We start from the raw sequence: 15,587 nt of genomic DNA, 5'->3' as shown, positions 1-15,587 counted from the left end.
AAAATAATAACCGCTGCAAAATGGAGGATTAAGCCGAAGGAAAAAAATGTTACAAAAAAATAAAGGGAAGGACAAAGATAAACAGAAAAAGAAATCTATAAGTAAGAATAAATGATAAACAAACCCAAAATACCTTAAATAACAACAGAACAACAAAAATAATGACAAAAAATACAAAAAACAAAATCACTTTGCTCAGAAAAAACTACCTGAAGCTCTTAATTAAACGTCATTATCACCTTATTTACCTGTCATATAAACAGACTGAGAGAGAAAACTCGGACATTATATTCCCGGAAACATCCTATTCCTGGAAACACATAAAAAAAAAATAGCCGCTGCGAAATGGAATAAATAAATAAATAGGTGTTACAAATAAAGTAGAATTAGGACAAAGACAAGGATGCACTAGAAATGAAACTCAGAAATAGAATGAGAGAAACCTTAGGCATTATATTCCTGGAAACATTAAAAGAGAAAAACCGCTGCGGGATGGAGGATTAAGCTGAAGGAAAAAATATAAAATGTTGCAAAAAAAAATTAAAAAACATATTAAAAAATGGGAAATAAACAACACATTTAAACAGAAAACCTTGGGCATTCTCCTCCTGGAAACACATATAAGAAAAACGCTGCGAAATGGAGGATTAAGCCGACATATTTTAATAATGTGAAATATTTTAATCGTGGACCAGTGAGAGGTTGAAAATAGGAAAGAAAAGTGAGATAGACAAAGAGAGAGAGAGAGAATAGATAGATGGGAAAGAAACTGTGATAAATAAAGAGGGAAAGAAAGAGAGAGGAGTGAGAGGTTAATGAAGGAGGAGGAAAACTGTGGTAGATAGAGAGGGAGAGGTAAAAATAGAAAATGAGTTACAAGAAATCTTAAAAACAGAATACATAAAACAACAATAATGACTCGGAAAAAAGGAAAACGAGACAATACCAAACCCGGACATATGACAAAGACAACAAAACAAATCTATCAAGAAAAAAAAAGAGCAAACGGCGCAAAAGGGAGAGAGAGAGAGAGAGAGAGAGAGAGAGAGAGAGAGAGAGAGAGAGAGAGAGAGAGAGAGAGAGAGAGAGAGAGAGAGAGAGAGAGAGAGAGAGAGAGAGAGAGAGAGAGAGAGAGAGAGAGAGAGAGAGAGAGAGAGAGAGAGAGAGAGAGAGAAGACTACGGGAAAGAAAAACGAAAGAAAAACAAGGACGAACCATTAAAAAAACAAGATCGAGAATAACGAGGATGATATTTTCTTTGCGGTGAAGCCTGCAATCTCTATTCAAGGACGAAGATTAAGAGATAGATGGATAGATAGATATAGATAGATAGATAGATAGATAAAGATAGATAAAGAGAAATAAAATATAAAATAAACACCAGAGAGAGAAGATTAAGACCAATAATACAATATCACTTTCTCATACGTGACAAAGCTCTGAAAAATTAAGTGAGGATTAAGACCGACAAATTTTTACACACACACACACACACACACACACACACACACACACACACACACACACACTTTTCATCCATCCACTCATTTATTCATCCACTGACTCACACACTAACTCATTCAATCCCCGGCTCTCTCTCACACATCCATTCCCTTGGTAACTCATCTAACTAACTCGCCCTCTCACTCACTCATCATTGACTCACCCATCTACTAACTCAAAACATCCATTCAGTCAACCACCTTCACATTCATCCACTTAGTAACTCATCGACCCCGACTCATCCTCTTACTGACTCATCCACTCACTGACTCATGACTGACTCACAAATCCACTTACTCGCTACTTTCCATATAAATCAGGGACAGTTTCGTTGCATGCCTCGACAGCGAAACCAATGACCAGTAAAATGTCTCCGTGGGAACATGATTGGATGGGAACGATAGATAGATAGATAGATAGATAGCGTAGAGGGTGGGAGAAGAACAGGGCGGAGGGAGAAGATGATAAGGGAAAGTAAGAAGGGAGAGGGAGAGGAAGGGGGAAGGATTAGGAAGAGAGAGAGGATGAGGGAGGGAGCGACTGAGAATGACATTAAAGGGAGAAAGAGACAGACAGCGGATTTTGAAAAGGAGAAGAAAGGAGAGAATGATGAAAAGGGGAAAGAAAAAGGGGGAATGTAGACGATGTAGAAGGGGAGGGAGAAAGGCAAGGAGAACGATAGCGAAGGGGGAGGGGAAAGGAGGGGAAAGGAAGGAAAAGGAAGGGAAGGAAGGGGAAAGGAAAGGAAGAGAAGGGAAAGGAAGGGAAAGGAAAAGGAAGGACAGGAATGAGAAAGAGAGGGAAGGGAAGGGAAGGGAAGGGAAGGGAAGGGAAAGGGAAGGGAAAGGAAGGGAAAAAGGAAGGGAAAGGAAAAGGAAGGAAAGGGAAGGGATGAGAAAGAGAGGGAAGGGAAGGGAAGGGGAGGGAAGGGGAAGGAAAAGGAGGGCGAAGAAAAAAAAAGGGAAAGGAAAAGAAAGGGAAGGGAAGGGATGAGAAAGAAAGGGAAGGGAAGAGAAGGGAAGGGGCGGGAAGAGAAAGGAAAAGGAAGGGAAGGGATGAGAAAAAAAGGGAAGGGAAGGGAAGGGAAGGGAAAGGAAGGGAACGGAAGGGAAGGAAAAGGAAGGGAAGGGAAGGGAAGGGGAGCGAAGGGAAGAGGAAGGGAAAGGAAGGGAAAGGAAAAGGAAGAGAATGGAAGGGATGAGAAAGAAAGGGAAGGGAAGGGAAGGGAACGGTTGGGAAATCATGTAGCAAAGTAAAATAAAAGTGTTTGATGCTAAATGGACCATATATAGAACGTATTGGGACACCGTAAAAATTAGTAATGAGGAGGAAGAGCATTGGAAGGCATTTTATAGAGGGTTTATTGGCACAGAAAAAGTCATTGACGTACTGAGTTAACGAGTGAGAGATAGAAGGAAGGAAAAGAAGGAAGAAAGGAGGTGAAAGAAGGAAAAAAAAGGAAATGAAGGAGGGAAGAATGTGAAGGAAAGAAGGAAGATAAAGAAAGGAAGGAAAAGGAAGGAAGAAAGGTAAGCCAGTGAGAGATAGAATGTAGGAGATGAGGGAAGAAAGAAAGGAGGTGAAAGAAGGAAGAAAGAAAATGAAGGAGGGAAGAATATGAAGGAGAGAAGGAAGAAAGGAGGAAAAGTGTAGGAGGGAAGAAAGAAAAAGGTGATGAAAGGAAGAGAGAAGAGTAAAAAGAATGGTGAAAAAAGGAAAGGAAGGAGATGAGGGAAGGAAGGAAGGAGCTGAAGGAGAAGGCAGAAAGAAGATGGAGGAGGGAAGAATGTGAAGGAGCGAAGGAAGACAAAGGAAGGAAGAAAGAAAGGTGATGGAAGAAGAAAAAAGAAGGCGATGAAAGGAAAAAAAGAAGATTAAATAGAAATGGTGAGGAAGGAGAGGAAGGAGAGGAAGGAGAGGAAGGAGATGAAGGAGATGAAGGAGAGAAGTCAGGAAAAAGAGTGAAAGGAAAAACAGAATAAAAAACCGAAAGCAAAAAAAAAAAAACGATAAAGAAGAAATGAAGGAATAGAAAGGAAGAGGAAGAGGAGGAAGAGAAGGAGGAGGAGAAAGAGGACGTGGAGGAGGACGACGAAGAGGAATAAGAGGAGAAAGATGACGACGAAGAGGAGGAAGAGGAGGAGAAAGAGGAGGAAGAGAGAACCAGAAGAAAGGGAATAAGAAGAAGGAGGGACAGAGAGAAATCGTAAAGGAGAGGAAAGCGAACAAGGGCAAACAAGAGAAAGGGTGATGAAGATGGAGATGAAAGGAGATGAAGAGATAAGAGGGAAGGGAAGGGAAGGGAAGAGAAGGGAAGGGAAGGGAAGGGAAGGGAAGGGAAGCCAAGGGAAGGGAAAGGAAGGGAAGGGAAAGGAAGGGAAGGGAAGGGAAAGGAAGGGAAGGGATGAAAAAGAAAGGGAAGGGAAAGGAAGGGAAGGGAAGGGAAGGGGAAAACACAAACAGACTATAACATAATCGACAAATAAGTAACCAATGATAGTGTGAATAAACAGGAATAAGGAAAAGATATGATAAAGAGGAGACGAAAGGAAAACGAAAATCAACAAGAAATAGAGAGAAAACAAGCGAGAGAAAGTGAAATAGGAGAAGAAATATGGAGATTAGAATAAAGAATAAAAAAGAATAAACAAGAATAAGAAGATAATGATAAAAAAAAGACAAAGGGAGATAAACGAGAACCAACAAGAAAAAGGAGAGAAAAAAAAAGGAACATAATTAGAGGAAGAAAAATTGTGATAAAAAAAAAAGACAACGAAGGAAGGGAGAAAGAGAGAATAAAAGGAACAAAGAAAGAGGAAGAAGAGACGAATAAGGAAACAAGAGAAGAGAAAAAAGAGAGGAATAATAAAGACGCGAGACAGAGAGAGAGAGAGAGAGAGAGAGAGAGAGAGAGAGAGAGAGAGAGAGAGAGAGAGAGAGAGAGAGAGAGAGCGCACCACAATTTGTTTTACTTTCATCAGAATTTTGTTATATTTGTAATGTTTATATTCCACTTTATTAATTACTTTCCGGTTTGAGGGTAAACATTTATATATACGTAGGCAAATTTCTCTCTCTCTCTCTCTCTTCCTAATCATTGTGTTTATCTAACTATTCAATTAGCTGCTGAGAGAGAGAGAGAGAGAGAGAGAGAGAGAGAGAGAGAGAGAGAGAGAGAGAGAGAGAGAGAGAGAGAGAGAGAGAGAGAGAGAGAGAGAGAGTAAAAGAAAAAGAAATGAGGAAGGGAAGGAAAAGGAAAGGGAAGGGAGAAATAATGAGGTTATGGTAAGAAAATATTGGAAAAGATATGAGAAATAAGTGTTAAGTCTCTCTCTCTCTCTCTCTAGTTACTATTCATGGGATCACACAAACAGCCCATAACACCACCACCACCATAACCACCACCATCATCACCACCACCACTATCAGTAACAACATTAATCCTCATCATCATCATTTTTATCATTTTTTTATTATCATCGTCATCAATACCATCATTAATATCACTTACTTTATCACCACTACTATTACCGTCATCATCATCATCATACTACTACTACTACTACTACTACTACTACCACCACCACCACTAAAGCAGAAAATGGAACAATTATTTGGAGAGAATTCGTACTTTGACACGCTCACCTACTCGCTCACTCGCTCGCTCGCTCACTCACTCACTCACTCACTCACTCATGCATTCGCTTTCAAATGGTAATCCGCCGTGTGATGGAGCTATATATTCTCTCTCTCTCTCTCTCTCTCTCTCTCTCTCTCCACACCTGTTACCATTAATTAGCGAGACATATCAGGGTTAATGAAGGGCAGTACGCAATAGTTCCCACACGACAAGACTGTGACATGACTTTTTGGGCCACGTGTACAAACCATCAACGCTCCCACAACACACACACACACACACACAGTTCCCCGGACTGACTTTTTTTGTTTTGTTTTGCTTTTTTTTCATTGTCCACTTAGGCGTATTGGTTCATTCTCTTGTGTGGTTCGTTAGGTTCTTTATTGTTTGTGATCCGATTGATTTTTGTTTTTTTTAGGTATTGCGCTCTCTCTCTCTCTCTCTCTCTCTCTCTCTCTCTCTCTCTCTCTCTCTCTCTCTCTCTCTCTCTCTAACTCTCTCCATCATCACCACCAGCTTATGTATCGCCTGTGTTATGTAAATATAACTGTCGTACATACGTAATTTACCTCTCCGGGAAAGCAGGTCAAGTATATGAGTGTCGCGTCAGGTGGAAATGAAAGCGAGTCATTTCATTGTATATACCACCAGGTGAGCCAGGTAAGGGGGAAGGGGGCTGGGAGGAGGAGGAAGGAAGGGAAGTGGGGGAGGAGAGACGAATTGAAAAGGGGAGAAGAAGGGGAGAGAGAGAGAAAGAAAGAGAGAGACGTAGAAGGGGAGGAGAGTGGAGGGGAGAGGAGGAGGAAGGGGAGAAGAGAGGAAGTGAACGAGGGGGAGGATGGGGAGAAGAAGGGGAGAGAGAGGGAAAGAAGGAGAGACGTAGAAGGGGAGGGGAGAGGAGGAGAAAGGGGAGAAGAGAGGAAGTGAAAAAGGAGGAAGGGGAGAAGAAGGAGAGGGAGAAGGGGAGAGAGAGGGGAGAAGACGTGAGTTTTAATATGAATAACTGATTGCATGCCTAAACTAGTGTCCGTTCTCTGTCTTTTTAAGGGAGGGGGAGGGGGCAGAGAGAGAGAGAGAGAGAGAGAGAGAGAGAGATTGTTGCATAACCTTTCGTGTAAAACGAATGTCCGGGTATTACATCTCTCTCTCTCTCTCTGCATATTCACTGTTATTAAAGTTTTTTTCGCTTCCCGTTGTGATTTAAGCTTTGTACTTCTTTTTAATTACAAAGCTTCATAATTCACAAAAAAACAAAAACAAAAAAAATAATTCGGTTTAGTTCATGACGCATGATACGTGTGTGTGTGTGTGTGTGTGTGTGTGTGTGTGTGTTACGTTGTTGCCTATTGCGCCGGTAGGCATCTTCCCGGTGGGGCCTGATGGTCGGCCCAAGGCTTCTTCCAGGTGGGGCCTGATGGTCGGCCCAGCCCGTTCTGGCGCAGGCGAGTGTTTATAGTGGCGCCATCTTGCATTGGCTCATGCTGCCCCCCGGAACTCGTTCTTGATTCGCTTGGACGGCTTCCTCTAGAGTCCGGGTTGATGGGTGGTCTTCAGGACAGCATGTGGGTAGTTTTAAGCCACTCGGCGGTGACTGAAAAATCCGAGTGGTAGCGTGAGGATTCGAACCCGCGTCGTCCATCACGCGGCGAATGTGGGTCCAGTATGCTACCAGTTCGGCCACCGCCTACCCTGTGCGTGTGTGTATATATATATGTGTGTGCGTGTGTGTGTGTGTGTGTGTGTGTGTGTGTGTGTAATAACAACAATAACAAAAACAACAACAAAAACAACAATAATAATAATAATAATAATAATAATAATAATAATAATAATAATAATAATAATAATAATAATAATAATAATAATAATAATAACAATAATAATAGTAATAATAATAAGAAACGGTAAATACAATTCTCTAAGGTTTCAGTCAGGCTCAAAATTTACATATCAAAGGAAACATCTTGAACCACACAAACAACAATGAAATGAAAGGAGGAAGGCTTGTGGGTCTGAAATTTCTGGGCGTAGTGATATATATGTATGTATGTATACATGTATGTATGTAGGTAGGAATGTACGAATGTTTGAATGCATGTATAAATGTGTAGAGGTGCTTAAGCATGTAGAGATGTATGTCCTTACGTATGTATAGATGTATGTATTTATGCACGTATGTATGTATGTATGTATTTATGTATGTATGTATGTATGTATGTATCGCCCTCTTACACAACGCTGGTAGGATGAAGAGAATAACACGACCGAAGAGTGACTTTTTCGACAGGCAAACACATTAATGATCACGGGACAGAATTCACATGACAATGCACTTGACCCAATTCACAGCACAAAATTGAGGACATTATTGACTGGACTAAATTTAGGACACAATTCACAGGACATAAACCATAATAATCTGGGTAGCCATGAAACACTTGCGCTCAAAGAAAAAAAAATATCGCATTGATGAATTATTTGTTGACTGGCGAAGTGGTGTTAATGGGAGCATGAAAAGGTGACGGGAGTGAATGATTTTGACAGCGAATGAGTGACCGACTTAAAAAAAAAAAAGTGAATTAATGAATGACAGTGGAAATTACGAAAAAAAAAATGAAATAGTGGAAATGAAATAGTAAAAAAAAAAAGATTGAGATGTATAGACGGAATAACAGAGTATACAAAGTTGACGAAAATGAATGAGTGAATGATAAAAAAAAAAGATATAGAAACTAGAAAAATAATAAAGGATAAAAAAAAATATTGCTTAGAAAAATATATATGTATTGGAATATTTAGGATGCGAATGAGATGAAAAAAGAAAACAAATAAAAGGGAAAACTACTCAACATAACATACAAATAAAAAAGGGAGATGAAAATACTAATGAGAAAATAGAGGAAAGACAGAATGACTAAATGAATGGACAGCGAATGAGAAAGATAAATGCGATGTTAGGCAAACTGATGGAAAAGTATGTGCAAAAACGAAAAAATGGAGGAATATTTTGTTGCAATGACCAAAAAAAATATAAAAAAAGCAGGGGAAAAAAGTAAATGAATGAACAATGAATGAATGATAAAAACGATGTCAAGTAAAACGATGAAAAAAATGGGAAAAAAACGAAAAAAAAGAAGAATTAATTTGTTTCATTGACCAAAAAAAAATATTGCAGATAAAAAAATGTAAATGAACGAACAATGAATGAATGATAACTACGATGTCAAGTTAAACGATGAAAAAAAAATGGAAAATAAAAAAGAAAAAAATTAGAGGAATCAATTTTTTCAATGACCCCCTTCCCCCCCTCCCCCCTAAAAAAAAAACACTGGTAAATTACAAATGAATAACTAAATGAGTGAAGGAACGAATGTGTGAGTGAGGAATTCAAAGGTTTTATTTAGACGAGTCACGGTTGTTTGTTGAAATTAAATGGCATGACTTCCACCACCCCCTCCTCCTCCTCCTCCTCCTCCTCCTCCTCCTCCCAAAGTGGAACCATTACAAATTTCACACATGTCTTCCTGCATCTCTCTCTCTCTCTCTCTCTCTCTCTCTCTCTCTCTCTCTCTCTCTCTCTCTCTCCACACTCCTATTCCCATTCCATTTACAAACACTAACAGCTTCCACTTCCAATTGCAGATAGATAGATAGAACGATAAATGGAGCGATAGATAGGTATAGATTGATAGATATAGATACATACACAGAGAAGAAATGTAGATAGATCGATATAGGAATGTTAGTTAAGGTCATAAGGTATAAATCATTTTCCTGACCTTCCCCGGCGCCTTAGACACCTCAGACAGTACCGACACACCTATAACACCTTTTCAGAGTTAATTAGTGCTCCAAAAAGGTCAATAAGCTACTGGAAAAGGTGAAAAAGAGGCGATTATTCTGGATTAACATGAGGTGGGCGGGCCAGGGGTAGCTAGCCTGTTAGTGGTTGACAAGGAGGGCGTGGCAGCTCGGCCCTCTTATGGCCACTTTTATCAGCCTCTTGCTCCTCACTGCACACGAGGGAGAGAGAGACAATACCTGGTAACATAACTATAGGAAGATGGCGCCACGATCAACACTTGCCTTCGCCATAGCGGACTGGGGCCAATAATCAAGCCTAATATGATAGCCTACCGACTCCATAGGCAGAAAAAAAAAAAAAAAGGATGGATAGGCATATAGGCAGTAGGTAGATAGATTGATTGATAAAGATAGATGGGTAGATAGACGGACATGCTCACCAATAGCATTCTTCTTCTACTTGAACTACCTCCTCCTCCTCCTCCTCCTCCTCCTCCTCCTCCTCCTCCTCCTCCTCCTTCTTCTCCTCCTCCTCCTCTTCCTGTTTCATCCCGCTTTCCACTTGACCAAAGTCCAACAATATTTATCTTTCATCTCCTAACACTACAACCTCCTCCTCCTCCTCCTCCTCCTCCTCTTCTTCTTTCACCTCCATCTCCATTAACCTATTACCTGCAATAGTGGACAAGTGAGACAAAGATGGAGGGAGGGAGGGAGGAAAGGAGGGAAGGAGGGGAGGAGGGAGGGGAGGAAGGAAGGAGGGAAGGAGGGAGGGAGGGAGGGAAAGGGTTTTGTCCATTACCTTCATATTAAAAGGATATAATGTAATATGATGAGGGTGGAGAGAGAGAGAGAGAGAGAGAGAGAGAGAGAGAGAGAGAGAGAGAGAGAGAGAGAGAGAGAGAGAGAGAGAGAGAGAGAGAGAGAGAGAGAGAGAGAGAGAGAGAGAGAGAGAGAGAGAGAGAGAGATTGTCGATAGGAGATAAAAGCTTTTTCTCTTTCCCGATGCTGATGACCGTGAAGATATTATTATTATTATTATTATTATTATTATTATTATTATTATTATTATTATTATTATTATTATTATTATTATTTTGGCTATCATCCCTGACTGGGCTATTAGGCCGTATTTAATTGATTTTTTGTAGGTTTTGCTTATTTTGTTGTTGTTTTTATTTTTATTATCATCATTCACACATTCATCTACCGTGAAGAGGAGGAGGAGGAGGAAGAGGAGAAGGAAGAGGAGGAGGAGGAGGAGGAGGAGGAAGAGGAGGATGAGGAGGAGGAAAACGAGGCAGCGAAGGACAGCTAAATGAAATAAGACAAGATAACAAGATAATATATATACAATTTGCTGTGTGGTGGAGGAGGTAAGGCGAAAGGATGCAAAAGGATATGAGGTATGATGACCGTGATGATAAGTGGAGGAAAAGGACGAGGAGGAGGACAAGGAGGAGGAGGAGAGTAACATAATCTTTCGCCTTTCAACCACCTCGCGGGGTGTAGAATTGATTAGAAGGAGGCGGCATTAAAGAGGAGGAGGAGGAGGAGGAGGAGGAGGAGGAGGAGGAGGAGGAGGAGGAGGAAGAAGAAGAGGAGGAAGAAGGGAAGAACTCGAAGAAGAAGAAGAGGAGGAGAAGAGGAGGAGGTATCTAAAGGTATAAAATAAACTGCATAAACAGGTATAAATTAGTTCATACAGGTAGCCAATTAAGGAGGCAGGTGAGCAGGTAAGGGGGGGAGGGGGCAGGGTGCGGGCATTTTTTGGTGGGTACTGTTTTTGTTGCCCTTGAGCCGCGTCCTTTGATGTGAAAAAAAAGTATAGAGGTAGGCAGGCAGGCAGATAGGTGGGTAAGTAGGTAGGAAAGTTGGTACACAGGTCGGTAGGCAGGTAGGTATATAAGTAGGCAGGCAGGCAGGTAGGCAGGCTAACCGAGACCTGCTTGGTGTCAATTGCAGACGGTCAAAATGATGGCGGCCTGCGTGGTGGCCTACACGCTGGCCTGGCTGCCGCTCAACCTGTACATCGTGCTCGCGGACGTGCCGGGCCTGCTCGACCTGCTCCCGGACACCACACACGTCCTGCTCTTCTTCACGGTTCACTGCCTGGCCATGTCCCACACCTGCTACAACCCGATCATCTACTTTTGGATGAATGGACAGTTCCGCGCCGCCTACTGCCGCGCCCTGCCCTGCCTGCGCGGCCTGCACTCACGCATGGGCACCTCGGAGGGCCTGTCCACGTCCCGGCTCGGAACGTCTAAGATGGGTGACGGGCAGGTTGTTCTGGACGGGTGTGACCTGCCCGCCTCATCCTACTACGACACCCCTGCGATTAACCTGCAAATCCTGGCTGGGGAGGACGGCAGGCGGGCTCGCTACCTCCACCTGCCCTATACCCGAGATGCGACCACCACCACCACTACCACCACCACCACACACCACCACCACCTCCAGAAGCCCCCCTCCCTCGCAGTCTCCCTGTATGTAGATGGTTTTCCTCCTCTCTCTCTCTCTCTCTCTCTCTCTCTCTCTCACGGCCTATATGAATGCACTGACACGGCCGTAACCTGCTAGCCTGCCTGCCTGCCCTCTAGTCTGCCTGTATGCATATTAGATAGTTTGTCTATTAGTTTGTCGACCAGCATATCTGTCAGTTAGTTTGGTTGTCTGGTTGTCTGCCTCTCTAAGTCTACTTATCTATCTACCTACCTGAGACTTTACCTGGGCACCTGTTGATTAGTTTGTCTGTTAGTCTATCATTTTTATCTATTTTTTTCATATTATTTCCTATCATTAACTCCTGCCCTCTAATTTAGCTCTATCTACCTATCTACCTACCTACCTGAGAATTCACCTGGCCACCTGTTGATTACTTTCTCAGTTAGTCTATCATCTTTAACTATTTTTTTTCATATTATTTTCTATCATTGACTCCTGCCCTCTAATATAACTCTATCTACCTATCTACCTGTCTGCATGCCTACCTATCCATTACTTTGTCTACCTATCTGAATGTCTGTCTAAATGCCTAGTTGCCTGCCAGTATGTCTGTTCATCTGCTTGTGTGTCTATCTGCCTGTCTGATGGCCCCATGACATAATAATTATCTAACCCTGTTTGTTCCCTTCTCTCAAAATCAAAACCTACAACAACCAGCGAGGCGAGAGTACCGGGTCTATCTGCTTGCTTATCGTTCCCCTCTCGTCACTGTCAAACACAAATCTCGTTTTACTCTGCCACGGTTCATGTCATTCACGGAAGCCCCTTACAACGAGGGGGGACACTGACAACCGGGAGATAAATTAGTAGAGAAATTACGTCCCTGATACATGGGTGAACGAATGGCTGACTGAGTGAATGACTGGCTGGGCGGATTACTGAATGACTGAATGACTAGATGACTGGATGAATGGATGAGTGACTGACTATATGAATGAGTGACTAGATGACTGGATGAATGGATGAGTGACTGAGTGGATGAATGGAGAACTGACTGGTTAGATGCATGGTTGACTGGTTGGGTGACTGACTGACTGACTGACTGGCTGGCTGATTAGATGGATACATGGGTCTCTCTCTCTCTCTCTCTCTCTCTCTCTCTCTCTCTCTCTCTCTCTCTCTCTCTCTCTCTCTCTCTCTCTCTCTCTCTCTCTCTCCTCTCTCTCTTCTCTCATTCTAAGTCCCACCACTACTACCAGCATCTCTCTCTCTCTCTCTCTCTCTCTCTCTCTCTCTCTCTCTCTCTCTCTTTTTTTTTGTCTCGTCCCATCTCCCTCAAAGCACACATAATCATCTCTCTCTCTCTCTCTCTCTCTCTCTCTCTCTCTCTCTCTCTCTCTCTCTCTCTCTCTCTCTCTCTCTCTCTCTCTCTCTCTCTCTCTCTCTCATCTTGGGAGTGACCAAACATTCCAGGTCCTCTCTCTCTCTCTCTCTCTCTCTCTCTCTCTCTCTCTCTCTCTCTCTCTCCTTGTCCCTTCCTCAAATATCTTAACAAACATTCCAGGTCCCACCACTACTACCAGCATCTCTCCTTCCCTTCCCTTCCCTTCCCTTTCCTTCCCTTCCCTTCCCTTCCCTTCCCTTCCCTTGCCTTGCCTTGCCTTGCCTTCCCTTCCCTCTCTCCCTTCCTCCATTTGCCTTAAAGATGCCCTCCCTTCCCTCCATGCTTTCAATTATAATCGTTCCACCTTATTTTGTTTACCTCATTAACTCGCCTCTCTTCCCTTCCCACCTGTAATCAGTTTAAGGTGATATCCGTACCTGCTGCCCTGCTCACCTGCCTCCTTGCTAAACTTTGTACATGGGAAGGTGGTTGTGGTGTGTGTTTGTTGGGTTAGGGCGAAGTTATATATACTTGTTCTGGTTTTCTTTTGTTCTTCCCTTCTGGTTTTGTTACGTCTGCCAACTCCGAACCCCGCTGAGCTAACATTTTACCCCCTGATAACTGTGTAACGTAACTCACTCCACTGCCTTTCAGAGCGGGACATAACAGTTGCTTTAAAGAGTCGTATTACTAAACAATTCGTCGCCAAAGTTCACAGGCTTTCGTAGGAGTTTTGGGTATTTCCAGAAGTAGTTTCATGACCCTGGTGGTAGTTAGATCCTTCCTCTGTGCCCTGAGCATAACAAAACACTCATTATAACCTGATTGATCCCCCCTTTGACCTTTAGATATAGCTGATGTGAGAAGGCAAAGTGTCGTAATACCAGCTATATGGCCGTATTACTAAAACTTTCGTCGCCAAAGTTCACATATTTGACAAGGCTTTCGTAGGAGTTTTGGGCATTTCCAGAAGTAGTTTTATGACCCTGGTGGTAGTTAGATCCTTCTTCTGTACCGTGAACCTAAAGAAACACTCATTAGAACCCGATTGATCCCCTCTTTGACGTTTAGAAATAGTCGATGTTAGAAGCGAGAGATCTAGGTATACTAAGACACTTTCGCTTCTTAAATCAGCTATTTCTAAAGGTCAAAGAGGGGGTCAGTCGGGTTCTAATGAGTGTTTCTTTAGGTTCACGGTACAGAGGAAAGGTCAAACTACCACCAGGGTCATAAAACTACCCCTGGAAATTACCACAACTCCTACGAAAGCCTAGTTAAATATGTGTTCTTGGGCGGCGAAATATCTTGTAAAACGATCCTTTTTTTTTGTTTACGTAGGCTTGGGTTTGAGTTACCTTTCTGCCTACCTGTTGAAATTAGAATCAGAGAAAGTTTTTACATTTGAACATCTATCAGTTACCTGTTTACCTTTAATAAACTATACCTGGTTGTCTGTTAATCTGCCTGCTTGCCCTGTTACCGTAGATCACAAAGGACCACACACCTCAACTTTATCTTCACATATATATCAAAATTAATTACTGTGTCTGTTTCCCTGATTGAAAGTTATACCTGACTACTTGTTTGCCCTGTTAATGTAAAATATTCAGAACACGCGTGAACTTTATCTCCCTCTCTGTCTGTCTGTTCATTTGTCTGTCTGTCTGTCTAACCTGAACTTTATCTTCCTATCTTTCTGTCTGTCTGTCTGTTCATCTGTCTGTTTGTCTAACCTGAATTTTATCTTCCTGTCTGTCTGTCTGTCTGTCTGACCTGAACGTAATCTCCCTATCGGTGTCTGTCTGTCTATCTTATCTGAATTCAATCTACTTATGTGTATGTCTGTCTAACCTGAACTTTATCTTCCTATCTGTCTGTCTGTCTGTCTGTCTTTGTCTGTCTGTTCATCTGTCTGTTTGTCTAACCTGAACTTTATCTTCCTGTCTGTCTGTCTGTCTGTCTGTTCATCTGTCTGTCTGTCTAACCTGAACTTTATCTTCCTATCTGTCTGTCTGTCTGTCTGTTCATCTGTCTGTCTGTCTAACCTGAACTTTATCTTCCTATCTGCCTGTCTGTCTATCTGTCTGTCTGTCTGTCCGTCTGTCTGACCTGAACTTAATCTCCCTATCGGTGTCTCTGTCTAATCTGAATTCAATCTACTTATCTGTGTGTCTGTGTCTGTCTGTATCCCGTAACCTTGATACTGCCTAACCACCACACCTGCCCGCTTACCTGCCTGTCATCCCCATAATAATCATGACGTTACATAATCACACCTGCCTCCCCGCGCCTGATCAATGCCACCACTGTCTTTCCACTCACTCCTCCTGCATGATCTCCACGTGCAGCCAGACTCTTATCGACTCTTATCATCGCCTTTATACTCTACACGTACTCCAGAAAACTGTCTCATCATCTTTAATTTAGAAACCTTTAGCGTATGCGCCCAACTCACTATCTTCTACGGAAAACAAAACACACTCGATGGTCAACACTTCTGTCGTCCAAGTTTACACGTACCAAAGGAAAATGCACCACCTCCTCCTATTTAGTAACCTTCAGTGACAAAGATGTGCGCAGAGGACACGTGCTGGTTCTGGCGTGTGCTCCCATCCTAAAACAAAACACACTCTCTTACCCAGGAGTGTGGAGTCGAAGTTAAAATTTTCCGACTCCGACTCCGACCTCACACCCCTGCTTCTACCACCTCCTAATTAACATGTATCCAGAGAAAAGACTTCATCATCTCTAATTTAGTAGCATTCCCTGACACACCGAGGTCGAGCGCAGCGTTAGTGTGTACTCCCA

General features: G+C 42.4%; 1 protein-coding gene across 3 annotated transcripts in view; it reads left to right on the top strand.

Moving 5' to 3' along the window:
* The window catches only part of LOC127000771 (RYamide receptor-like), a 152,778-nt gene that overhangs the window by 50,947 nt on the left and 86,244 nt on the right, over window positions 1-15,587 (top strand). For all 3 annotated transcript variants that reach the window (XM_050864809.1, XM_050864807.1, XM_050864806.1), the window contains exon 3: window positions 10,913-11,436. In XM_050864809.1, the coding sequence (XP_050720766.1) occupies window positions 10,913-11,436 (524 nt within the window). The remainder of the gene's footprint in view (window positions 1-10,912; window positions 11,437-15,587) is intronic.

The sequence above is a fragment of the Eriocheir sinensis genome, chromosome 19 (genome assembly GCF_024679095.1).
Source record: "Eriocheir sinensis breed Jianghai 21 chromosome 19, ASM2467909v1, whole genome shotgun sequence".
NCBI classification, from domain to species: domain Eukaryota; kingdom Metazoa; phylum Arthropoda; class Malacostraca; order Decapoda; family Varunidae; genus Eriocheir; species Eriocheir sinensis.
This window is presented reverse-complemented; position numbering and strand designations above follow the sequence as displayed.